The sequence below is a fragment of the Schistocerca nitens genome, chromosome 6 (assembly GCF_023898315.1).
Source record: "Schistocerca nitens isolate TAMUIC-IGC-003100 chromosome 6, iqSchNite1.1, whole genome shotgun sequence".
Lineage (NCBI taxonomy): Eukaryota > Metazoa > Arthropoda > Insecta > Orthoptera > Acrididae > Schistocerca > Schistocerca nitens.
In genome coordinates, this window is record NC_064619.1 from 609,748,869 (window position 1) to 609,774,824 (window position 25,956).

General features: G+C 40.6%; 1 protein-coding gene across 2 annotated transcripts in view; it reads right to left on the reverse strand.

Annotated features, from left to right (window-relative positions):
• Window positions 1-516: 516 nt before the first annotated feature.
• The window catches only part of LOC126262936 (uncharacterized), a 137,063-nt gene continuing 111,623 nt past the window's right edge, over window positions 517-25,956 (reverse strand). Inside the window, exons 16-18 of one of the 2 annotated variants that reach the window (XM_049959871.1) lie at window positions 16,628-16,876; window positions 5,341-5,526; window positions 517-1,732 (exon numbers count right to left, since the gene is read on the reverse strand). In XM_049959871.1, coding sequence (XP_049815828.1) covers window positions 1,536-1,732; window positions 5,341-5,526; window positions 16,628-16,876 — 632 coding nt within the window. In that variant the 3' untranslated portion in view covers window positions 517-1,535. Of the gene's footprint in view, window positions 1,733-5,340; window positions 5,527-10,529; window positions 10,645-16,627; window positions 16,877-25,956 lie in introns of those variants that run through there. The other variant, XM_049959872.1, reaches the window with a different exon arrangement.

The window sequence follows — 25,956 nt, forward strand, 5'->3', positions numbered from 1 at the left end:
TGAACTGTTTCATAATCTAAAGCTAACAAAACTGTATACTTATAGAGCCCACTGATGATGCCTTAGAGCAAGATAAGGCAAAACACATAAGGGGTAAATAAATTATTAGCGGCAGGAAAAGGCAGTTTTATTTACAAAACAAGTATTTACATGCTTGCTGCGGAGGATGGCCATACAAACAAACTTGTTAGTATATTTTATATTACACTTGAAAGCCAGCTGAATACATGTTGGCTCTAATGTATCAATATTATGATTGTACAATGTAATTGCCTACACAAGAAAACTACTAACCAAGTGCTACCACTTGGTGAGTAGATTTTTTATCCACACAATTATATTTTCCAAAACTGATTATGTTCATTGAAATATCATGACTCTCTGTGTTTACGGTCATATCATGACATATGTTATCAGCATCTGGCAATTGGTTTCTAATTTTTAGGGGTAATTTTAGAAAAAATGAAATAAAACCACACATAAATATATAGCAGTCACTTCCTTTAATTCATGAAGATTTAAGTAGTTGAAGAGAGCTCTTATTTACAATATGTACAATATTTCACCACTACTTACTTCTGTTGAAATATTACAGTATAAACAACACTTCTGAAGATATCACAGTTAACTGGAACCTCATTTACCTCATCATGACATAAAATGCAGGCGTCCTCTGAATTAAGAATATATTTTCTAAGTGTGAGCATGTCTTTGCTTACTTTATAATCCAGAATAATTACGTATCAGTGATGTATGAGGTATTTAATAGCCCTGAACTTGGATAACATTTACAGGGATCAATTTGTATTAAGACTGTCTTGATATATCTTTGAACAGAACTTGTATTGATAAAGTAGGAAGTATTGTCAGAATTTCAATTTTGATTAACCAATTTCCAAACAACTGTTTTACACAACAGTATAGCTCTTGCATTAAATTCTCTGGTTCTATCTACCATAATTCATTACAAATGGTCCCATTACATAAAAATAAATAAACTGATGTGGTACAATGATGGTGATTTAGGTAACCAATACTGCAAATAATATTCCTTTAGAAGGAATCTTCTAAATGTATTTTCAGGATATGTTGCCTCATAGCATTTGGTTACTAAAGCTTGTAATTATATGATTCAGACCAATTTTGGCTGAAATTTTCATATACATATTGTCAACTAACCAACAACAGAACAAAATGAACCCCAACAGGTAACAGACTTTAACCAATTATTCAAAAAAATTGCACAGCAATAATGGTTACATTCACACATCTGTAGTTTTCACAGTGTTTAGTTTTCTCACATTGGATGTTCTTTTATAGTTGCTTGCACAGCAGCAAATTATTATCAACTAAAGATACGTTCAAATTACATAGATGTTATAAAAGTTTATTAGCATGCTAAACTGTGTATACTTTATCCCTGAGGAGTTCTCAATGGTTTCATTTTTTTGCACCTTAATGCAGCTGCAACGTCAGTAGTTTTCACTGCTTTGGTATCCATTCCCTGGAACCTATTTCCATGAGGAAGCAAATAACTAAACGTTTTTAGGTTTTAGCTTGGTATCCCACTGAAGTAAGGTGTTCATATTCTCCCAAAGACTATCATCATCCTTATTTTCCACTATAGTAATTTTCATTGAAGAAGTGTCCATGTCCTCATCTCCTATGGGAACTGCAATCACCCCATCACTGGTTACTATTTCCACTTCCAGGAGTTCCTTCAGGCATTTTTCTGCAGGGCAAAAATGAATCTGTATCAATAACCATTACCAAATATGGTTTCGCTATCATTATGACACACATTCTGATTTGTACATTAGATTAAGAAAATCAAATACAACTACGAGATCTAGCACCATGCACATAAAATTACATTTTATGATAATGGTTGATGTTATTGAAAGTGAGAGATGTATAGAACATTTTTTTTTAAAAAATGCACAGCGAATTCCAAAACTGAGGTCCAATGCAGTTATTTACTTTGGAAAGAATTTTCAAAAAGTCAACAATGAAGTTGATGACTAACTACGTGTAGGAAACTATTTATTCATTGGATCCTAGATAATGTGGTCATAGGCTTTTTAAAAAACACAAAGTGACAGTGTATTTCTATTCACTTTATGACAAATGCTGCCACTACACGAAGCAGGATTTTGGCTCTCCTAATGAAATACTTATGCTGAGAGCTGACACAGCTACTTCATCATAAAAAGAACTGCTGTATGTTTCCCTCCTGCAAATTCCTAAGTGCCTTAGTATTGACTATTTTTAATTGGCTTGATGAATGTTTAATTTTTTCTTAATATGCTAAAAAGAGGGAAAAGTACATTAGTTTTTCCAAAGATAGTAAATGGAAGGCTTTCTATGGATACAGTGTGGTGTGAGTCATTTTGGGCACTGAGGAAGTAAGTACTTATTCTGCAGCCTTGTTTATGACTTTATGATTACCTGTCAGATTTCTTTAGGGAAATCCATTCTTCTTTTTTTTCTATCAAAACAGAAATAGTATTCTGTTGTATGTGGAGGTATTTTTGGTTTAAATAATAATAAAAAAGCCAGATACTATGGCATCAGAGAATACAAGTTAATTCACCTCCAAGTAACCTCAGTTTTAGAGAGATATGAAACAAAAATTTAAAACACGATAGTTATTCATTGCATGTTGTGACTAGCTCATTCAAAGCATGGTGCCAGTGACCTATTAAAAGGATACAGGCACTTTTCAGTGGTACTTTATATGTGAAACATGATGCAGCTGTTACTTTGTGATGACCCCCTTCCCTTGTTGTTACTTCTTGCACACTGATTGCTCCATGGACTTCAGTGAAAGAAAATTCATGTGAGTGGAAATGCTATACACTCTGAATAATGGCTCTATTACACACTGAATGAAGGGACAAGGAGAGAGCAAATAACTTTAAAGAGAAATTGCAATACATATCTCAAGTAAAATTAGTGTAATTCAGAGTTACTTAACAGTGCTGGCCACACTGTTGCAGATTTTTTCCAAAACAAACCAATAGATGCATATACATATTGGTCAAAGTATAACAGGCCTATACTGCATTCATCGTAAGAATAAACCTGATGTATACATTATACCATGTATTCTTCCACATTTGCTTGAATTTCATTGGATTTCATTTCACGTGGGTCAGAAGCCATGTCGTGTCCAGTATAGTCAAGTGTGATCATAAGGATACGTTTTATGCTGTGTTACACACACAGATAGAGGGATAATGTGGAACAACAGCTTTACTGGTGCATTTAACTTGGACAATACTGACCAGCAAGCTGGTCCAATTACCCTGCAATGATGTGAGCAGTCACAGTTCAGATGTAAAAAGAGACGAGCAGAGAAACAATATAGCTTCAAGTGTAATTTAATTTTTAAAGAGAATGAAATAATGTTCAGCCAAACTCCAGCACTACTGTGTGCTTCTTAGGTTACCATAAGGCAAGCATAAAATGCTCTTGTTCTCATCTAACATAGTATTCTAATTACAAACAAGAGTGATGAAAATTGCTAACTTAAACATAGGGTAACTTTTCTGAGAGAGCTAAGTGTGATTCAAAAGCATACTGCAGGGATTTCACTGTACCGTTGAATACTAATGCCACTGAAGGTATTAAATACAGTCACGTCATTTGGTAATCTCTTAGCTCCTTCCTTACCTGAATTCGAGAAATACAATTCAGTTCTGAAACTGCCATCTGCTACGTTTACAACGAGTCGATCAACAACAGAATCTACAAAGTGATCCAGGCATTGCATTTTCTACTTTAGTTTTGTGACATGCCACTCTATATCCCACCAGTGTTCGGCAGTGACATTTGAAAAAGCTGTGTGCAATAGTTCCAGTATGTCCGGCAGCTTTACAGTCTTGTTATTTCTCATGAAAAATACCTTAACTTTGCTCCAGATCAGTACTGTTGGGTTCATATCATAATGGTATAGTGGCAAATGTAAAAATGCAGAATGTGTGTGGTGTGCTCGATGCTGTGAAAATGATTGTTTTTCATGTTTCTACAACACTTATCATCTGTGATATAAAATAATGAACACAGTCTAAATAAAGAGTAGCTGGTTTTTCATTTCTGCCCTAAAAAAATTAAATTGTTGTTTTCTCAATTTAAGGAACCTTTGTTACAATTTTTCATGAAATATCAATAATTAAGAATTTATATTTGAAAGGAAAACAGGAATTTTGCACGCAACATGTAATTAGAAACAAGAAGTTGTGCATTATTCATAAAAAAAGATGATGAGGTTTAGGAGATGTAGGTGTTTCAAATTGAATGAAAAATCTACTAAGCTACTGATTCTGCTACACATCCAGTGTATCCCAGCTGTATCAAATACAGTCCCTTGGAAAACTTCAAAACTGACTTTTCTGTAACTTTACGAAAAACATTAAGAACAACCTATTTCTCAACACTTTTTAACTGTGTTCCACATGGGTGCTTTACTACGGAGCAGGAAGCAGCCTCAGCCATTTTCACACCGTGTATTAACAGTGTGACAATCAGAGCACAATAGTACAGAGACTGTGACTGTACATGATTTTTGAAATAAAAACTACATAGCAAAAGTGTGGTTAAGATAAACATTGCTGGGTGTTAATTGATGAGAATCACTTACAGTTTAATTTAATGATTCCTAATACATGTATATCAAAGAGTGTAACAGCACCAGTGTATGTGTGCTACGACTTCTGACCAGTGATTGTGTTTGTGTTTGTTTACATCAGGTTTATTCTTATGATGAACAGAGTTTAGTACGTGTTTGTAAGTCTGATTCACGCACCTAATTCGTGTAGCACTTTTGATGAATTTTTTGCAGACTATCTTTTACTGGAGTGATTTTTTCTGCAGAGAAGTCAGACAAAACTGCAACACTAGTTCCCTCTGCTATTATGTTTCAGTCATAAGTAGATATATTATTGCCATGTACATAGGGATGTGAATTTATGACAAATTAGAGATGAATTACACTAGGATCATGCTTCTAAAACAAAAGCATGGAAGTTGGATACAGATACTAAGGAATTCAATGAATGTTCTTACTAGATACAACACTGGTCTTTCTCTTAATAGAGAACAACTTTCAGTCAAATACAAAACATGCTTTTTGATGAAGCTCACCTCCCCAATTTTTCCACAGAGCATGGGTAGGATAGCAGTAGACACAAAGGAAAGAGAAGAAAGTTTGCACAGAAACCGTATCAACTGTCTCATAAAGTGGAGTTTTGAATTACAAAAATTACAGGTAGAAAAATGAATACTATAATATTTGTGAAATGGTCTATTTTAAGAAATTTAGTTTCAACTTGTACTCACTTTCTGAGTCCGACATTGTGAGCATATCCTCAGCATCACGCAGTCCTGTCAAGAAAAGCTGATATTGACCTTCAACGCCATCCAGATATGAACCAATAAGCTCATCTTGCTGCAGCAGCCCATGTAATAAGCGAACACCAACACACAGATGACGTCCTAGGCATGCAGACACTGAAGAATGCTGTCCTGAAAAACATACAATCAACAGGTAATGAAACAGGAAAATTTTACTCTTATGGTAGTAAATATGGGATCAACTATTAGTCACAAAGAAAGCCTTTTTTAGCATTTCTGTTAAAGGCGTTTTGAACCAATTTAGCCACAGTGTAAAAAAAATATTATTATCAGGTCACCTCCTTTATAAGTTGCAAAAAAGAAATGCTAAAAATGCTATGAGTGCAAAACTATAGGTCTGATACTTAGTCAGCAAAAATTTTGTTAAGAATCTTCAAAAGGAATCTACAGGAAAAAGTTACAGGAGAGATGGATGAAGAAAAGAAAAGAGAGAAGAAACAAGTTTGTTAAGGCTACCTTCTCACAGATAACTCGAGGAAGATAAGGCTATGTTGGTAATAAGGCAGAATTCCTCTCCAGTTTTCTTAGTGATCCTGGAAATAAGAAGAACTGCACCATTCGCAGGATGAATATTTGCTACAGTTTAACACCCTTGTCAAGCAGAAGGCATTATAAATAACATTTGTGGATTTGGAAAAGCATTTGACACAGTTACTACAGTAAAAATGTTGCTCCTCAATTTGTAGATGGCACAAAGACAGAGCTATAAGAGATACCTAAAAGACCATCTACTTTGTACTACTATTGGATTGGATTGTTTTGGCGGAAGAGACCAAACAGCGAGGTCATCGGTCTCATTGGATTAGGGAAGGACAGGGAAGGAAGTCGGCCGTGCCCTTTCAAAGGAACCATCCCGGCATTTGCCTGGAACGATTTAGGGAAATCACGGAAAACCTAAATCAGGATGGCCGGATGCGGGATTGAACCGTCGTCCTCCCGAATGCGAGTCTAGTGTGCTAACCACTGCGCCACCTCGCTCAGTGTACTACTATTGTACTACTATTGTCAGCAATGGTACAACAGAGGTAATGAGCCAGAAGTTATAGGACTTTGTAGATGTTAAAGTAACTAGATAACCAGATAGCATTCCTTCATTGAGACAACACAAGTCTGGATATGTGAATAACATTCTGTTATGCCTCACAAACGGGATGCCCTGATGCTGAAAAAGATTAATTACAGGAGGATTTGAGACACTACATCCAAACTTAAAGGAAAATATCATCATTGGTAGAGGTATCAATGGACAGATGTGAAATGCAAAAAATTAATATGCATAGTGCTTGTAGGCAAGGACAGAATAATCTGACCACAAAAAAGCTGGGATGGACATGATCAAGAAGTGGAACCTTAACTCACTGAAAGAGTTTCTGCATCAAGGCCAAATACACTGCGTATGAACACTAATCATCCAACTGAGAACATGCAGAGGTTAGTCATAGCTCAATTACACTCATCAGCGAAGGACATCCTCAAACAGATCAGACAAAGTCAGCAAATTTTGTGTTGGAATGAAGATGTGCAATTGGCTATAATTGAAAAAACTGGTGTTTACAATCTGGTGTCAAACAAAGCTAACTGAAAATTTGAATGTCTAGCAGTTCTAGTCCCATGGATCCTTTGCACATGCCCAACTCATTTCAACTGTGCAATGTTTATGTAGTCTTTCCTTCATTGTGAAGGTCACTTGCACGTTGTTCCTAATGCACTCATTTCTTATTTGGTCTCTTCTTTTTTTTGTGCAGCAGATCACAAAAATTTCATTTTGCATGCCTGTAGTTTGTTGCTGTCTGTTTTTGATAACACACACATCTCCAAGCAGTATGTCATGTTCCGCACAATGTATGATTTGTACACTGTTTAGCTTTTACAGAAACTGCTTCATCCCAGACTAGATTTCATACTTGAAAAATAACATGGACTCTTTTTGACACACTGTTTTGGACTGTTAACTTGGCACTACCCTGCTTTCATTTAGTACTTCCAAGGTAACTGAAGCTTTCCACTTTCCTCCATGAAGTTTGAAGTTACATTGACTGTGTGTTTTGCTCAATTTCATTGCTACTGTTTTCTTCTTATTCGCAGTTAGATAATTGCACCCATGAGTGCAATAAAAAGTAGTGAAGATAGTGCACTACCTTGCTGTACTCTTTTCTTTGATCTAATCAACCATTTCCTACTTGTACTGCTTTCATAGTTTCTGTACAGCAATGGGTTCTTTCAAACTAGAGAACTTAAAACCTCTAGTTTATGCTAGTATTCCCACATTTTGTTCCCTGCAACGTCATAGGCTTTTTCTATGTCTAAAATCACTACAGTCAGATCTTCCTCTTGTTCCCAGTACTTTACTATTAGTTGTTTAATGGCAAAACCTACCTCAATTGTTCCTCTGTTGCCTCTGAAACAAGTCTGTTCTTCTTCAAAATAATTATCATAATTCTCAATCCCTTCCGTATGATATTTTCTAATACGAGGGTCACTCCAAAAGAAATGCACACTATTTTTTTTTTTAAATCCATCTTTTATTCTACATATTTGAAAGTTTTACAGTGTGTAGATACATCCTTTAGGAACAATATTTTCATTTCTCCACATAATTTCCATCCCTCTCAACTGCCTTACGCCATCTTGGATCCAGTGCCTGTATACCCGCACGGTAAAATTCTGGACCAACCTGTTGGAGCCACTGTTTGGCAGCGTGCGCAAGGGAGTCATCAACTTCAAACCTTGTTCCATGAAGAGAGTCTTTCAGTTTCCCAAAGAGATGATAATCACATGGAGCCAGGTCAGGCGGGTGTTTCAGTGTTGTCCATCTGAGTTTTGTGATCGCTTCCATGGTTTTTTTGACTGACATGTGGCCGTGCATTGTCGTGCAACAGCAAAACATCCTGCTTTTGCCAATGTGGTTGAACACGACTCAGTCGAGCTTGACGTTTCTTCAGTGTTGTCACATATGCATCAGAATTTATGGTGGTTCCACTTGGCATGATGTCCACAAGCAAGAGTCCTTCGGAATCAAAAAAACAGCGTAGCCATAACTTTTCTAGCAGAAGGTGTGGTTTTGAATTTTTTTTCTTGGGTGAATTTGCATGATGCCACTCCATTGATTTCCTCTTCGTCTCTGGTGAAAAATGATGGAGCCACGTTTCATCACCTGTCACAATTCTTCCAAGAAATTCATCTCCACGATTCTTGTACTGTTCCAAAAGTTCGCTGTATACCGTTTTTCTTGTTTCTTTGTTAGCCACTGTCGACATCCTGCCCGTAACCTGCTTGCCCACCGACTAAGAGTACTGCGATTGACAGCAGCATCGACATACACTTCTTTCAACCTCTTGTGGATATTTCCCACTGTCTCGTTTTCACAGCACAAGAATTCTATGACATCACGTTGATTATGAGAAATGTCAAGTCTAGCAGCCATCTTGAAGACATGCTGTGACGGTGCCACTCACAGGAACAGGTTGAACTAAGATTGAAATCAAGTGGGAAGGATGTATCTACACACTGTGAGACTTTCACACATGCAGAACGAAAACTGTATTTTTACAAAAATAGTGTGCATTTCTTTTGGAGTGACCCTCGTAAGGCAAGGGGCAGGGATAGTAGTGTAAGGGTGCAGACAGAGAAAAATGCTGTCTGGTGTATTGTGCAGGGACTAGACTGCCAACAGGCACAGCGTCAGGACGCCGTGGGTTAGGGAGGTGGGGAAAAAAGTAGCAAAAAAGGAGAGGAGCAGGGAAAGATGGGTGGATGCGTTGGTAGAGATTTGCATGTAAACAAGGTGGGATATGAGAATGTGGAGGAGATGATAGGACAGAGTGGGTGGAAGCTATTGGATGAAGAGTGTGGGGACAGTACGTTCCATAGGTTGAGGGCGGGATAATTATGGAAGCGGAGAATGGGGTGTAAGGATAACTCACACCTGCGCAGTTCAGAAAAGCTGGTGGTGGAGGGAAAGATCCAGATGGCTCGGGTAGCGAAGCAGTCGTTGAAATCAAGAGTGTTATGTTTAGCTGCACGCTCTGCCACTCTACTTTGCTCTTGGTCACTGTTTGGCAGTGGCCGTTCACCCTGGTGGACAGTTGGTTGGTAGTCATACTGATATAAAAAGCTGCGCAAGACTGCAGAAGAACTCGTAAATGATGTGGCTGCATTCACAGGGGGCCAGACCCTGATAGGGTAGGACAAACTGGTGACAGGACTGGCTGGGTGGATTGGGCAGGTTTTGCACCTGGGTCTTGCACAGGGATACAATCCTTTTGGCAAGGTGTTGGTATTAGGAGTGGCATAGGGATGGACTAGGATGTTGTGGAGGCTGGGTGGATGACGGAACACCACTTTAGGAAGGGTGGGAAAGATATGTTCCTCGTTTCAAGAAACGATGGTAGGTAATCAAAGCCCTGGCGAAGGATGTGGTTCTGTTGTTAGAGTCTGTGGTGGTACTGGGTGATTAAGGGGACACTCATTTATGGCTGGTTCTTGGGGGTGGTGGGAGGATTGTGGATGTAAGGGGAAATGGCACAGATCTGTCTGCGAACTAGGTCTGGGAGGTGGGGGGGGGGGGGGGAGGGAGGGGGGGGGGGTAGTGCCTAGAGCGAGCTTCAGCACACTAAGCAAGGGAGTTTTTGTCACTGCAGATATGCCGTCCCCGGGTAGCCAGGCTATATGGGAGGGATTTTTTGCTGTGAAAGGGATGACAGCTGTCAAAATGCAGGTAGTGTTGGTGGTTGGTGTGTTTAATGGGGACAGAGGTGTGGATGGAGGCATCACACAGGAGGAGGGTCAACATCTAGGAAGGTGCCACGTGTGGTTGAGGAGGACCACGTGATGCAGATCGGAGAGAAGATGTTGAGGTTGTGGCAGAACAAAGATAGGGAGTCTTGGCCCTGATGGACCTGACCCAGACTAGTGGTTTGGTGACAAACCATCTTCGTTCCTTCACAACTTCAACACTTTCTCTCCCATCTACATCACATTGTCCTCCTCATGTTAATCCACGAAGGAGTAACAAACACACTAACAGACAAACTTTAACACACATATACAAGCTCTGTTCAAAAAATTCCGGAACCTTGTACACAAAATTTTTCTGCACTCACCTTTTACTTATTGTGCATGGTTTCCTTTAAAATACTCTCCTCCACAATTGATACACCACTCCCAATGCCATTTCCACTTCTGGAAGTAGTCCTGGCATGCCTCTTGCTGGACTGCATGATATGCCACCTGCGAATTTATTTTTATCTAGTCTACCATTGCAAATCTTTGTCCTTTCAATGTGGTTTTCAACTTTTTTTTATTTCCAAATTCCACAGAAGCCAGATCTGGAGAGTATGGAGGCTGAGGTGGCACAGTGATTTCATTTTTTGCCCAAAAATCTTAAAACAACAGGGATGAATGTGCATGTGCGTTATTGTCATGCAAGAGCCATGAAATCTCTTGCCACACTTCAGCCCATTTCCTTCTCACTTTTCTCGCAAGCATTGCAACACATCCCGATAGTACCATCAATTAACAGTTTGTCCCTGTGGCATGAATTCATGATGAACTAATCATTCAAAGTCAAAGAAAACTATCAGCATGACGTCAAATGGCATCCTGAATGAGTATCATCATACTTCTGCCCGGTCATTTTTAAACCATGTGAACCATCACAGCACCAAGTACGGCTTAAGCACTCATCACTGTAAGCTTCCTGCATCATTTGGTGTATCTCAGTAATGGTTTTCTTGAGTTTCACACAAAATTTAATAATGAAGCGCTGATCCTCTGACTCTGCCACCTCGTAATTCGTAAACTGTGCAACACAACTTTCTACTCAATACAGCGCTGAACAATAACTAACAGGCATGCAACAATGAAATGTCTAGCAGTTACAGATTTAACACAGGAATGTGCAGGGATGCCAACCGCGTTTTGCTCCAACACACCATTGGTGCAAAATTACTTATGTTCTGGAATTTTTTGAACAGAGCTGAATGAACACATTTGCCAGTTCTCACTTTATTATTACAAATGTTCAGAACCTGCTTTGGTCTAACCCATTTGCATTTCCCAGCTTTGTGTACTTGGGATACTCCTAGTGATGCCTATGCTACCCCTGGAAGTAGAACTTTGATCCCTGACAACAGAACTTTAGTGTCCCTGCAGATCCCTATCACCTGCATCACCTACCATGTTGTAATTAGGGGGGAAAATTCCATTGGTTTGTACATGATAAAGAATTATAAACTTATTTCTAGTTTTGAACCTTACGTCACTATGTGATGTAATAGACGGGCGTCGAAGCAGAATTGAAAAGCATTTTCTTTTTATGTTTTAGTGATGTTATGCAGCAGTCACGTTGTAGTTATACAAGAAATGAAACACAAGCAAATAGCTGGAGATCAACATCCAACATCACTGGTTACTCCAAAGTACCTTTGCTCTGGCAGAGATTAGTATGCTTCCTCAATTTGGTCTCTAGTTTAATCTCTGCTTGTAGTGCACTGTTAAAACACTGTCTGTGATGAAATACCACAAAAATTGTATATAGTAGTACTGCCAATATACACATATAAATGTACAAGAAACTTGCTACATATCATAACTATTGGTTCCTTTCTTGGAGGACGAAAGTTTTGTAGTTTCTCAAGTTTTTTTTAAGTTAAATTCAATCTGACTTTTGCCACATATTAAAAGGAAATTATTTCTACTCATCACTGAAAAATGAGACCCCGCACACTGTAAATAAAACAGGCAAAATGATTTCCTCACCACAACATTAAAAAGAATTTTTAAACATATTCAAAACCCTACAAAGTTTCTTAAAATTTGGTTCATTCCAAAGTAACATTGTTTCAACTGTATAACCCTTTGTATGAAATACCAGTAAACTTTCTACAACAACATGATTAGTTTTGGGACTTCTATTTGAGGCCATTAACATTTTACCATTTAATATTCTGGAGTTGATCTGGTTTAATCCACTTTTCAGTAGGTTCCAGGACATTGATGACTCACAATTCAATCCCTCCTTAAATGATTTCCTTGGAATGCATTTCAGCTGTGTGACTTGGTACAGTGGCTAAGATGCTGGACTTACTTTCAGGAGTGAGTTTCAAATCCTTTTTCAAACAGTTAGATTTACTCTGCGTGTGTTTTCTTTTCTGAGGAAGGCTTTGGCTGAAAGCTAATGTGTAAGTGTCTTTTTGTTGTTTTTGCCTAAAATTCAATGTGTCATCTTAATGCTGATTAACAATCTATCTTTTCCTTGTTGTTGTTGTTGTTGTTGTTGTTGTTGTGGTGGTAGTTTTCCGTCCAGAGGCTGGTTTGATGCTACTCTATCCTGTGCAAGTCTCTTCATTTCTGAGTAACTACTGCAACCACATCATTCTAAATCTGCTTAGTGTATTCATCTCTTGGTCTCCCTCTACGATTTTTACCCTCCACCCTTCCCTCCAATACTAAACTGGTCATCCCTTGATGCCTCAGAACATGTCCTACCAATCAATCCCTTCTTTTAGTCAGTTGTGCCACAAATACCTCTTCTCCCCCATTCTATTCAGTACCTCCTCATTAGTTATGTGATCTACCCATCTAATCTTCAGCATTCTTCTGTAGCACCACATTCCGGAAGCTTCTATGCTCTTCTTATCTATCCTATTTATCTTCCATGTTTCACTTCCATACATGACTACGCTCCATACAAATACTTTCAGAAAAGACTTCCTGACACTTAAATCTGAACTCGATGTTAACAAATTTCTCTTCTTCAGAAAAACTTTCCTTGTCATAGCAAGTCTTCATTTTATATCCTCTCTACTTTGACCATCATCAGTTATTCTGCACCTCAAATAGCAAAACTTTACTACTTTAAGAGAGTCATTTCTTAATCTAATTCCCTCAGCATCACCTGATTTAATTTGACTACATTCCATTATCCTCGTTTTGCTTTTGTTGATGTTCATCTTACATCCTCCTTTCAAGACACTACCAAATCCGTTCAACTGCTCTGCCAGCGCCTTTGCTATCTCTGGCAGAACTACAATGTCATCAGCAAACCTCAAAGTTTTAATTTCTTTTCTGTGGATTTTATTTTGTTTCCTTTACTGCTTGCTCAATATACAGATTGAATAACATCGTGGACAGGCTGTAGCCCTGTCTCACTCCCTTCTCAACCACTGCCTCCATTTCATGCACCTCGACTCTTATAACTGCAGCCTGGTTTTTGTACAAATTACAAATAGCCTTTCGCTCCCTGTATTTTACCTCTGCCACCTTCAGAATTTGAAAGAGAGTATTCCAGTCAACACTTTCAAAAGCTTTCTCCAAGTCTACAAAAGCTAGAAAAGTAGGTTTGCATTTCCTTAATCTATCTTCTAAGATAAGTCTTAGGGTCACAGTGTTGCCTCTCGTGTTCCAACATTTCTACGGAATGCAAACTGATCTTCTCCAAGGCAAGCTTCTACCAGTATTTCCATTCATCTGTAAGGAATTCGTGTTAGTATTTTGCAGCTATGACTTATTAAACTGATAGTTCAGTAATTTTCACACCTGTCGACACCTGCTCTCTTTGGGATTGGAATTATTATATTCTTGAAGTCTGAGGGTATTTCGCCTGTCTCATACATCTTGCTCACCAGATGGTAGAGTTTTGTTATGGCTGGCTCTCCCAAGGCTACCAGTAGTTCGAATGGAATGTTGTCTATTCCCAGGACCTTTCTTTTAACTTAGGTCTTTCAGTGCTCTGTCAAATTCTTGACGCATTATTATATTATCATATCTCCCATTTCATCTTCATCTACGTCCTCTTCCATTTCCATAGTACAGTACTGCCAAGTACATCGTCCTCTATCTAATTCTTACACCTTTCTGCTTTCTCTTCTTTGATTAGGACTGGTTTTCCATCTGAGCTCTTGATATTCATAAAGATGGTTCTCTTTTCTGTAAAGATCTTTTTAATTTTCCTGTAGGCATTATATATCTTACCCCTAGTGATATATGCCTCTACGTCCTTACATTTGTCCTCTAGCCAGCCTCGCTTAGTCATTTTGCAGTTCCTGTTGATCTCATTCTTGAGATGTTTGTATTCCTTTTCACTTGCTTCATTTACTGCATTTTTATATTTCCTTCCTTCATCAATTAAATTCAATATCTCTTCTGTTACCCAAGGATTTCTACTAGTCCTCGACTTTTTATCTAATTTATCCTCTGCTGCCTTCACTATTTCATCTCTCAAAGCTACCCATTCTTCTTCTACTGAATTTCTTTCCTCTGATTTTGTCAATTGTTCCCTAATGCTCTCACTGAACCTCTCTACAACCTCTGGTTCTTTCAGTTTATCCAGGTCCCATCTCCTTAAATTAGTACCTTTTTGTAGGTTCTTCAGTTTTAATCTACAGTTCATAACCAATAAATTGTGGCCAGAGTCCACACCTGCTTCTGGAAATGTCTTACAATTTAAAACCTGATTCCTAAATCTCTGTCTTACTATTATATAATCTATCTGAAATCTTCCAGTGTCTCCTGGCCTTTTCCAAGTATACAATCGTCTTTCATGATTCTTAAACCAAGTGTTAGCTGTGATTAAGTTATGCTCTGTGCAGAATTCTACCAGGTGGCTTCCTCTTTCATTCCTTACCCCCAGTCCAAATTCACCTACTACTTTTCCTTCTCTTCCTTTCCCTACTACCGAATTCCAGTCCCCCATGACTATTAAATTTTCATCTCCCTTAACTATATGAATAATTTCTTTTATTGCATCACACATTTCTTCAATCTCTTCATCATCTCCGGAGCTAGTTGGTGTATAAACTTGTACTACTGTGGCAGGCACAGGCTTCATGTCTATCTGGGCTTGCTTTCATTATGCTGTTCGTAATAGCTTATCCACACTCCTATATTTTATTCATAATTAAATCTACTCCTGTATTACCCCTATTTGATTTTTTTATTTATAGCCCTGTATTCACCTGACCAGAAGTCTTGTTCCTCCTGCCACCGAACTTCACTAACTCCCACTATATCTAACTTTAACCTATCCATTTCCCTTTTTAAATTTTCTACCTGCCTGCCCGATAAAGGGACTGACATTCCACGCTCCGATCTGTAGAATGCCAGTTTCCTTACTTCTGATAACAACGTCCTCCTGAGTAGTCCCTGCCTGGAGATCCAAACAGGGGACTATTTTACTTCCGGAATATTTGACTCAAGAGGACACCATCATCATTTAACCATACAGTAAAACTGGATGCCCTCGGGAAAAATTATGGCTGTAGTTTCCCCTTGCTTTCAGCCATTCGCAGTACCAGCACAGCAAGGCTGTTTCGGTTAATGTTACAAAGGCAGATCAGTCAATCATCTGGACCATTGCCCCTTCAACTACTTTGGCTGTTGCCCCTCTTCAGGAACCACATACTGTCTGTTGTGGTTACACCTACGGTACGGCTGTCTGCATCGTTGAGGCACGCAGGCCTCCACACCTCCATGGTTCATGGGGGGGGCGGGGGGCGGATCTTTCCCTTATATTGTGGATATTCCGACCTGGAGTTTCCAGTCCAGAATACTAGATTTTACACTAATACACATAATTTTCAACAATTTTTACATGTCACTGGCTTCCCACTGACATGCCTATCCAAATCTTATAATAAGTACCTATGACTGGCTGAAATAGTACAAGGTGTTCCAGAGTTCCCACATCAACCCAACATAATGAGGTTTTCACTTTCATTATTTTTCCCATATGTCTACGAAGTTGGGAACATCTTGAGCAAACTTATCCTAAGTTATGAAGGGAGAAAAAGCCTTTAAAATAATCTTTAAGTGCACTGGTTTATTAATATTTTGATATGGCACAATGACCAGCCCTCTGAAATGACAACAAGAACAAGCAGCAAGAAATTGTCAGCCCAAAGAGAAGAGTTAAATAAATGAAATGAGCAAATATTACAGAAAAATAAATAATGAAAAGAGTACAGCAGTCATGAAGCTGTGGTATCAGTGTTAAAGATCCAGTGTAACCTGTATCTCCTTGCCTTCCTTCTGAGCACCACCTCACTGAATCCATTAGTAAAAACTCACAGTTTAACATGAATGTATTTTGTAACTTTTACTTAAACATCAAACTGGCAACAGACATTAAAAAAAGACTTAACTTTATGATACTGCACATTATTTCCAAGAACAGTAACTATTTTTAAATCTCAGTAAACACTAACTCTTATACCTTGAGAGTGGAGATCCTGCAGGTCATTAAAACTTTCATACAGGACTGTAACCAGAGTGTGAATAAGTTTAGCCTTACAGCTACATTCTCTAGCAGGCCCAGTAGCTCGCATCCACACCGTTTCATGCTTCTGTTGGAAAATAAGTCCAGCCAACCATTCCACCAGATTTGAACAAAGAAAAGTGCGAAATGATAGTGAGGTGCAATTAGTCGGAACTAACCGAAACAGCACTTGCATCACACATGATTCTGCAACAAAAATAGAGCTTTCATTAGCTTTTTAATTTTTTAAAGCCATTTGTGTTATTTATTTTGTAGGTAACGAGTAAAAATACCAGTTAGGGAAAAAAAGGTTTTCGCCACAGCAGCCAATAAATGACCCTTAAGTTGAAGATAAAGTTTTGTTCTACATTTTAACAGTAGTGAATAAAATTTTAGTTCAATCAAATGAAAGTATGTTATGAAATAATCATATTCAAGTAGTACTAGCAGTGTAAAGTCTCAGCAAAGATGTAGGTGAAGTACTGAGGAAACATATTCCAAACAAGAATAAAAGACCACCTGAAGACGTAACGGTCGTGTGTGTGTGTGTGTGTTTCCTGCACCACCTCTATGCAGTGAGTAGCAGTCAATCATAATTCATATTGTAAAATTTAAATAAATAAATAAATAAATAAAATTTTACAAAAAAGAAAAAAAATACTGGGTAAACTTTCAGAGCATACGCCTTTGTATTATATACTGAGAAGAGAAAGTTTATGAATAATTAGCTTAGTGCGCACTTCTTTGCTCATAGACTGTATGGCCTGCAGACCTTTTTTTTGTTTTTATTTAATCCAATTTTTATGTTATTCACAAACTGCAACACCTTCTAAGCTTTTCATGCTAATGAAGATTATATAAACATGGTCTTTTCCAAATGTACTTCTGACCAAAAGCAATTCTGGTAGCTGGAGTCCAAAGTTTTTGTTAATCATGCCTTTTGTGTTCTTGTGCGATATTTCCACAGCAACTTTCACCCCTAGCAAATATTTTTTTGATACCTAACCAAGAAGAGAAATAGCAAGTTGCATAAATTTAGCGTTAATTTTTTTTAATGTAACAAAATATTTTCTTAAAAATTTGATTCCCTATTTCAGTTCTGTTGGGGCTGAATTTCCAAAAGCACTGAAACACATATTTTTTAAATTTCTAACTGAGAAGTCAAATTCCAATTGTTATAGATGTAGCCTTAAAAATCCTTTAGTAGTACTTAAATAATTATTTATTAAAAAAAACTTTCACTTGCTATTTTACCTCCTTAGTGGCTGAATTTACAAAAATGCAGAACCCTGCATTTTTTATTTTCCGACAGAGAAATCAGATACCAGTTTTAGTAAAAGAAAAAAAAAGCCCTTCATCTCCTATTTCACCCCATTAGGATACTTTCAAAAAGCATTTCCTCCCCTATTTCACCCCTTAGGAGTTGAATTTTCAACAATTCTTTCATAAAGGACGCCTAAAGTATAAGATCCACACCCTCTCAAAACTTCATGTTCCTATGCTTAGCGGTTTGGGCTGGGCGATAATGAATCAGTGAATCAGTCCGACCTTGTATCACCCCCTTAGGGGTTGAATTTCCAAACACAGTGAAACATGTATTTTTTCTTCTCCAACCAAGAAGGCAAACACCAATTTTCAAAGATTTAACTTTAAAAATGCTTTTTCACTGAAATATTATCATAAAATGTTTCACCCCCATATTTCAGCCCCACAGGGACTGAATTTTCACAGATTTAGCTTTAAAAGTGCTTTCATAATGAGCCTCAGCAGCCAGAGACTGCAGTCGTGTGTGTGAGTTGCGTTTGCGTGAATATATGTATGTGTGTATGTTCTATCTCCGATGAAGGCCTTGTTGTCCAGAAGCTCATTTTCTGACAGTCCTTTTGTTGTGCCTATCTGTGACTCAGCATCTCCACTATATGGTGAGTAGCAACTATCCTTTTCATAAAACTGTTTCATAACAAAATATTTTCTTGAAAACTCTCATCCTTTAGGCGTTAAGTTTCCAAAACACTAAATTTCTAAAAATGCTGAAACACACATTTCTTTATTTCTGAACGAGAAACCAAATATCAATTTTTGTTGGTATAGCTTCAAAACTGCCTTAATAGTGGCATTTTTCAAAAAAACCTTCATCACATATTTCACCCCATTACGATTGGATTTTAGAAAAATCCCGTCTTAAACGACACCTACCGTTTCAAAATGTTTTAACAAGGTCCCCCCCCCCCCCCCCCCCTCCAAACGGCACTGCTCAGTGATGTCAGTTCTCTTGAAATGAGGACATACAAAAAATTTAATGGAAGTATTTGACCTACTAGTACCCATTTCACAAAAAGAGTTATTTCTCTAGAGTGCACAAAAATACTAACTGTGACCAAAATCACTGGAAGCCATGCTATGTTACAACAGCTGTCACTGCACAAATAGAGTTTGTGCAATATGTCAAAATAACTGTTTCAAAATTGCATCCTCAATTAATTAAATTTCACAAAAGCTACCCACGTTATTCAACATTTTATACTGAAAAGAATTATTCGAAAGTAAATTAAAATTGTATAAAAAGGACAAAGAAAGCCTCCCCCCTCACTCTCTCTCTCTCTCTCTCTCTCTCTCTCTCACACACACACACACACACACACACACACATATATATATATATATTCCTGATGAAGCAACCATGGGTTGCGAAAGCTTGAATTTTGAGTGTGTGTTTGTGTTTGTTTGTGTGTCTATCAACATAGTAACGCTTTCGTTTTGTAAGTTACATCATCTTTGTTTTTAGATAAAAACAAAGATTCTGTAACTTACTGTCTGCACATAAAAGACACAAGCAGACATATGTAAAGGCAAGGAGTTTGGGTAGAGATGTCAGTCGAGGCGGAAGTACAGAGGCAAAGATGTTATTGAATGACAGGTGAGGTATGAGCAGCGGCAACTTGAAATTAGCCGAGGTTGAGGCCTGGTGGGTAACGGGAAGAGAGGATATACTGAAGGGCAAGTTCCCATCTCTGGAGTTCTGATAGGTTGGTGTTAGTGGGAAGTATCCAGATACCCCGTACAGTGTAACACTGTGCCAAGATGTGCTGGCCGTGCACCAAGGCATGTTTAGCCACAGGGTAGTCCTCATTACCAACAAACACTGTCTGCCTGTGTCTGTTCTGGGACAGGATCAGACTCTGAATGTGGTTCTCCAGCAGGGATACGACTTCCTCAAATCCTGTCCTGAAATGAGATCCATCCTTCAAGAAATCCTCCCCACTCCACCAAGAGTGTATTTCCGCCGTCCACCTATCCTTCGTAACGTCTTTGGTCATCCCCATGAAATCCCCAAACCACCTTCCCTACCCTCTGGCTCCTACCCTTGTAACTGCGACACGGTGTAAAACCTGTCCCATGCACCGTCCCACCACCACCTACTCCAGTCCTGTAACCCGGAAGGTGGACACGATCAAAGGCAGGCCCACGTGTGACAGCACCTACGTGATTTACCAACTGACCTGCCTTCACTGTGAAGCTTTCTATGTGGGAATGACCAGCAACAAACTGTCCATTCGGATGAACGGACACAGGAAAACAGTGTTTGTTGGTAATGAGGATCACCCCGTGTCTAAACATGCCTCGGTGCACGGCCAGCACGTCTTAGCACAGTGTTACACCGTCTGGGTTGTCTGGATACTTCCCACTGACACCAACCTGTCAGAACTCCGGAGATGGAAACTTGCCCTCCAATATATCCTCTCTTCCCATTACCCACTAGGCCTCAACCTCGGCTAATTTCAAGCTGCCGCCGCTCATACCTCACCTGTCATTCAATAACATTTTTGCCTCTGTACTTCCGCCTTGACTGACATCTCTACCCAAACTCTTTGCCTTTACATATGTCTGCTTGTGTCTGTTATGTGCGGAAGGATATGTGTGTGTGTGTGTGCACGAGTGTATACCTGTCCCTTTTTCCCCCCAAGGTAAGTCTTTCCGCTCCCACATCCTTTCGTCTTTCCCTCTCCTTCCCTCTTTCCTAATGAAGCAACCGTGGGTTGCGAAAGCTTGAAATTTGAGTGTGTGTTTGTATTTTTAATTGTTTCTATCAACGTACCATTCCCCAAGTGGAATGTTTCCCTCTATATAATAGAGGGAAACATTTCACGTGGGAAATATATATATATATCTAAAAACAAAGATGATGTGACTTACCAAATGAAAGCACTGGCAGGTTGATAGATACACAAACAAAGACAAACATACACACAAAATTCAAGCTTTCGCAACCAACGGTTGCTTCATCAGGAAAGAGGGAAGGAGAGGGAAAGACGAAAGGATGTGGGTTTTAAGGGAGAGGGTAAGGAGTCATTCCAATCCCGGGAGCGGAAAGACTTACCTTAGGGGGAAAAAAGGACAGGTATACACTCGCACTCACACACATATCCATCCACATACACACAAGACACAAGCAGACATTTGTAAAAGCAAAGAGTTTGGGCAGAGATGTCAGTAGAGGTGGAAGTACAAAGGCAAAGATGTTGTTGAATGACAGGTGAGGTATGAGCGGCGGCAACTTGAAATTAGCGGAGGTTGAGGCCTGGCGGGTAACGAGAAGAGAGGATATACTGAAGGGCAAGTTCCCATCTCCGGAGTTCTGGCAGGTTGGTGTTAGTGGGAAGTATCCAGATAACCCTGACGGTGTAACACTGTGCCAAGATGTGCTGGCCGTGCACCGAGGCATGTTTAGCCACAGGGTGATCCTCATTACCAACAAACACTGTCTGCCTGTGTCCATTCATGCGAATGGACAGTTTGTTGCTGGTCATTCCCACATAGAAAGCTTCACAGTGTAGGCAGGTCAGTTGGTAAATCACGTGGGTGCTTTCACACGTGGGTCTGCCTTTGATCGTGTACACCTTCTGGGTTACAGGACTGGAATAGGTGGTGGTGGGTGGGTGCATGGGACAGGTTTTACACCGGGGGCGGTTACAAGGGTAGGAGCCAGAGGGTAAGGAAGGTGGTTTGGGGATTTCATAGGGATGAACTAAGAGGTTACAAAGGTTAGGTGGACGGCGGAAAGACACTCTTGGTGGAGTGGGGAGGATTTCGTGAAGGATGGATCTCATTTCAGGGCAGGATTTGAGGAAGTCGTATCCCTGCTGGAGAGCCACATTCAGAGTCTGATCCAGTCCCGGAAGGTATCCTGTCACAAGTGGGGCACTTTTGGGGTTTTTCTGTGGGAGGTTCTGGGATTGAGGGGATGAGGAAGTGGCTCTGGTTATTTGTTTCTGTACCAGGTCGGGAGGGTAGTTGCGGGATGCGAAAGCTGTTTTCAGGTTGTTGATGTGATGGTTCAGGGATTCCGGACTGGAGCAGATTTGTTTGCCACGAAGACCTAGGCTGTAGGGAAGGGACCGTTTGATGTGGAATGGGTGGCAGCTGTCATAATGGAGGTACTGTTGCTTGTTGGTGGGTTTGACGGACATGTGAAGCTGGCCATTGGACAGGTGGAGGTCAACGTCAAGGAAAGTGGCATGGGATTTGGAGTAGGACCAGGTGAATCTGATGGAACCAAAGGAGTTGAGGTTGGAGAGGAAATTCTGGAGTTCTTCTTCACTGTGAGTCTAGATCATGAAGATGTCATCAATAAATCTGTACCAAACTTTGGGTTGGCAGGCCTGGGTGACCAAGAAGGCTTCCTCTAAGCGACCCATAAATAGGTTGGCGTACGAGGGGGCCATCCTGGTACCCATGGCTGTTCCCTTTAATTGTTGGTATGTCTGGCCTTCGAAAGTGAAGAAGTTGCGGGTCAGGATGAAGCTGGCTAAGGTAATGAGGAAAGAGGTTTTAGGTAGGGTGGCAGGTGATCGGCGTGAAAGGAAGTGCTCCATCGCGGCGAGGCCCTGGATGTGCGGAATATTTGTGTATAAGGAAGTGGCATCAATGGTTACAAGGATGGTTTCTGGGGGTAACGCTTCCATATTTTATTTTCTCAGGCTTGTCTGACATTTGGCATTACCCCCAAAGGCCTCACACTTAAAGTTCCCATCTCTGGCTGTAACCCTTCTTTCCATCAGTCCCTATACCAGTTCTAAACTGAACAATCCATTGCCCTTACCCACCTAACCCTTCACCTACACATCAACTCAGCCAATAAACACACCCGTCAACTCCTATCCTTAATGAAAGTCCTCAATCTTTCCTCTCCCACATCCACACCGGCTGTTCAGGGCATCCTCCTACAGGCCAACCGCAAATTAGAACAGCATGCCACCCTCCACCTCAAAAAACTATCCAATCTCCTGGTTTCCCACCTCCGGAAGGGCAACTCACTCACCCTTCACAACCTTTCCAGCAAACCTCAACCTCCTCTCATTGCACACAGACCCAGTCTCTCCCATCTACTCCATCTCCCACTTCCAGCTCCACTCCTCCCAAAACTTCAAAATTCCAATCAACACAATCTGGAACCACAACACCCTAATTCAGTAGTTAACCTTTCCTCCAAACCTCTCTCCCAATCCGAAACCTCTGTCCTATCCAACGGCCTCACCTTCAGCCCCACTCCCAGATTCAACCAAACAGCCCTCGTCAAAGATTTACTGTCCTACACTCGTAGTCTCTGCTGGAAATATCACTTTGCCATGAAGAAAAATGATCCTAATCCTACTCCTAATGATCCAACTCCCCAAGACACTATCCAAATTGAACACTGCCTGAAACAGTTCCGTCCTCTGTCACATTGGGACCCTTCTCCTCTTCCTCAAAATCACCCTCTCCAAACCTCCCAGGAATTTCTGACTTCCAGCCTTGCATCCCAATCCTTCTTAAAAAATCTTAATCCTACTCCCAACATCACCACTGCTGAAGCCCAGGCCATCCGTGATCTGAAGGCTGACCGATCCATCGTCATTCTTCCGGCGGACAAGGGTTCCAGGACCGTGGTACTTGATCGTCGGGAGTATGTGGCTGAGGGACTGCGTCAGCTTTCAGACAACACTACATACAATGTTTGCCAAGGGAATCCCATTCCTGATGTCCAGGCGGAGCTTCAAGGAATGTTCAGAACCTTAGGCTCCCTACAAAACCTTTCACCTGACTCTATCAACCTCCTGACCCCACCAACAACCCGCACCCCTACCTTCTACCTTCTTCCTAAAATTCACAAACCCAATCATCCCGGCCACCGCATTGTAGCTGGTTACCAAGCCCCCACAGAACGTATCTCTGCCTACGTAGATCAACACCTTCAACCCATTACATGCTGTCTCCCTTCCTTCATGAAAGACACCAACCACTTTCTCGAATGCCTGGAAACCTTATACAATCTGTTACCCCTGGAAACCATCCTTGTAACCATTGATGCCACTTCCTTATACACAAATATTCTGCACATCCAGGGCCTCGTTGCGATGGAGCACTTCCTTTCACGCCGATCACCTGCCAACCTACCTACAAACTCTTTCCTCATTACCTTAGCCAGCTTCATCCTGACCCACAACTTCTTCACTTTCGAAGGCCAGACATACCAACAATTAAAGGGAACAGCCATGGGTACCAGGATGGCCCCCTCGTACGCCAACCTATTTATGGGTTGCTTAGAGGAAGCCTTCTTGATCACCCAAGCCTGCCAACCCAAAGTTTGGTATAGATTTATTGATGACATCTTCATGATCTGGACTCACAGTGAAGAAGAACTCCAGAATTTCCTCTCCAACCTCAACTCCTTTGGTTCCATCAGATTCACCTGGTCCTACTCCAAATCCCATGCCACTTTCCTTGACGTTGACCTCCACCTGTCCAATGGCCAGCTTCACATGTCCGTCAAACCCACCAACAAGCAACAGTACCTCCATTATGACAGCTGCCACCCATTCCACATCAAACGGTCCCTTCCCTACAGCCTAGGTCTTCGTGGCAAACAAATCTGCTCCAGTCCAGAATCCCTGAACCATCACATCAACAACCTGAAAACAGCTTTCGCATCCCGCAACTACCCTCCCGACCTGGTACAGAAACAAATAACCAGAGCCACTTCCTCATCCCCTCAATCCCAGAACCTCCCACAGAAAAACCCCAAAAGTGCCCCACTTGTGACAGGATACCTTCCGGGACTGGATCAGACTCTGAATGTGGCTCTCCAGCAGGGATACGACTTCCTCAAATCCTGCCCTGAAATGAGATCCATCCTTCACGAAATCCTCCCCACTCCACCAAGAGTGTCTTCCCGCCGTCCACCTAACCTTTGTAACCTCTTAGTTCATCCCTATGAAATCCCCAAACCACCTTCCTTACCCTCTGGCTCCTACCACCCCCGGTGTAAAACCTGTCCCATGCACCCTCCCACCACCACCTACTCCAGTCCTGTAACCCAGAAAGTGTACGCGATCAAAGGCAGAGCCACGTGTGAAAGCACCCACGTGAATTACCAACTGACCTGCCTTCACTGTGAAGCTTTCTATGTGGGAATGACCAGCAACAAACTGTCCATTCACATGAATGGACACAGACAGACAGTATTTGTTGGTAATGAGGATCATCCTGTGGCTAAACATGCCTCAGTGCACGGCCAGCACATCTTGGCACAGTGTTACACCGTCCGGGTTATCTGGATACTTCCCACTAACATCAACTTGTCAGAACTCCGGAGATGGGAACTTGCCCTTCAGTATATCCTCTCTTCTCGTTACCCGCCAGGCCTCAACCTCCGCTAATTTCAAGTTGCTGCCGCTCATACCTCACCTGTCATTCAACAACATCTTTGCCTTTGTACTTCCACCTCTACTGACATCTCTGCCCAAACTCTTTGCCTTTACAAATGTCTGTGTATATGCAGATGGATATGTGTGTGAGTGCGAGTGTATAGCTGTCCTTTTTTCCCCCTAAGGTAAGTCTTTCCGCTTCCGGGATTGGAATGACTCCTTACCCTCTCCCTTAAAACCCACATCCTTTCGTCTTTCCCTCTCCTTCCCTCTTTCCTGATGAAGCAACTTGGTTGCGAAAGCTTGAATTTTGTGTGTATGTTTGTCTTTGTTTGTGTCTCTATCAACCTGCCAGTGCTTTCGTTTGGTAAGTCACATCATCTTTGTTTTTAGATATATTTTTCCCACATGGAAAATATATATGTGTGGATGGATATGTGTGTGTGTGCGAGTGTATACCCGTCCTTTTTTCCCCCTAAGGTAAGTCTTTCCGCTCCCGGGATTGGAATGACTCCTTACCCTCTCCCTTAAAACCCACATCCTTTCGTCTTTCCCTCTCCTTCCCTCTTTCCTGATGAGGCAACAGTTTGTTGCGAAAGCTTG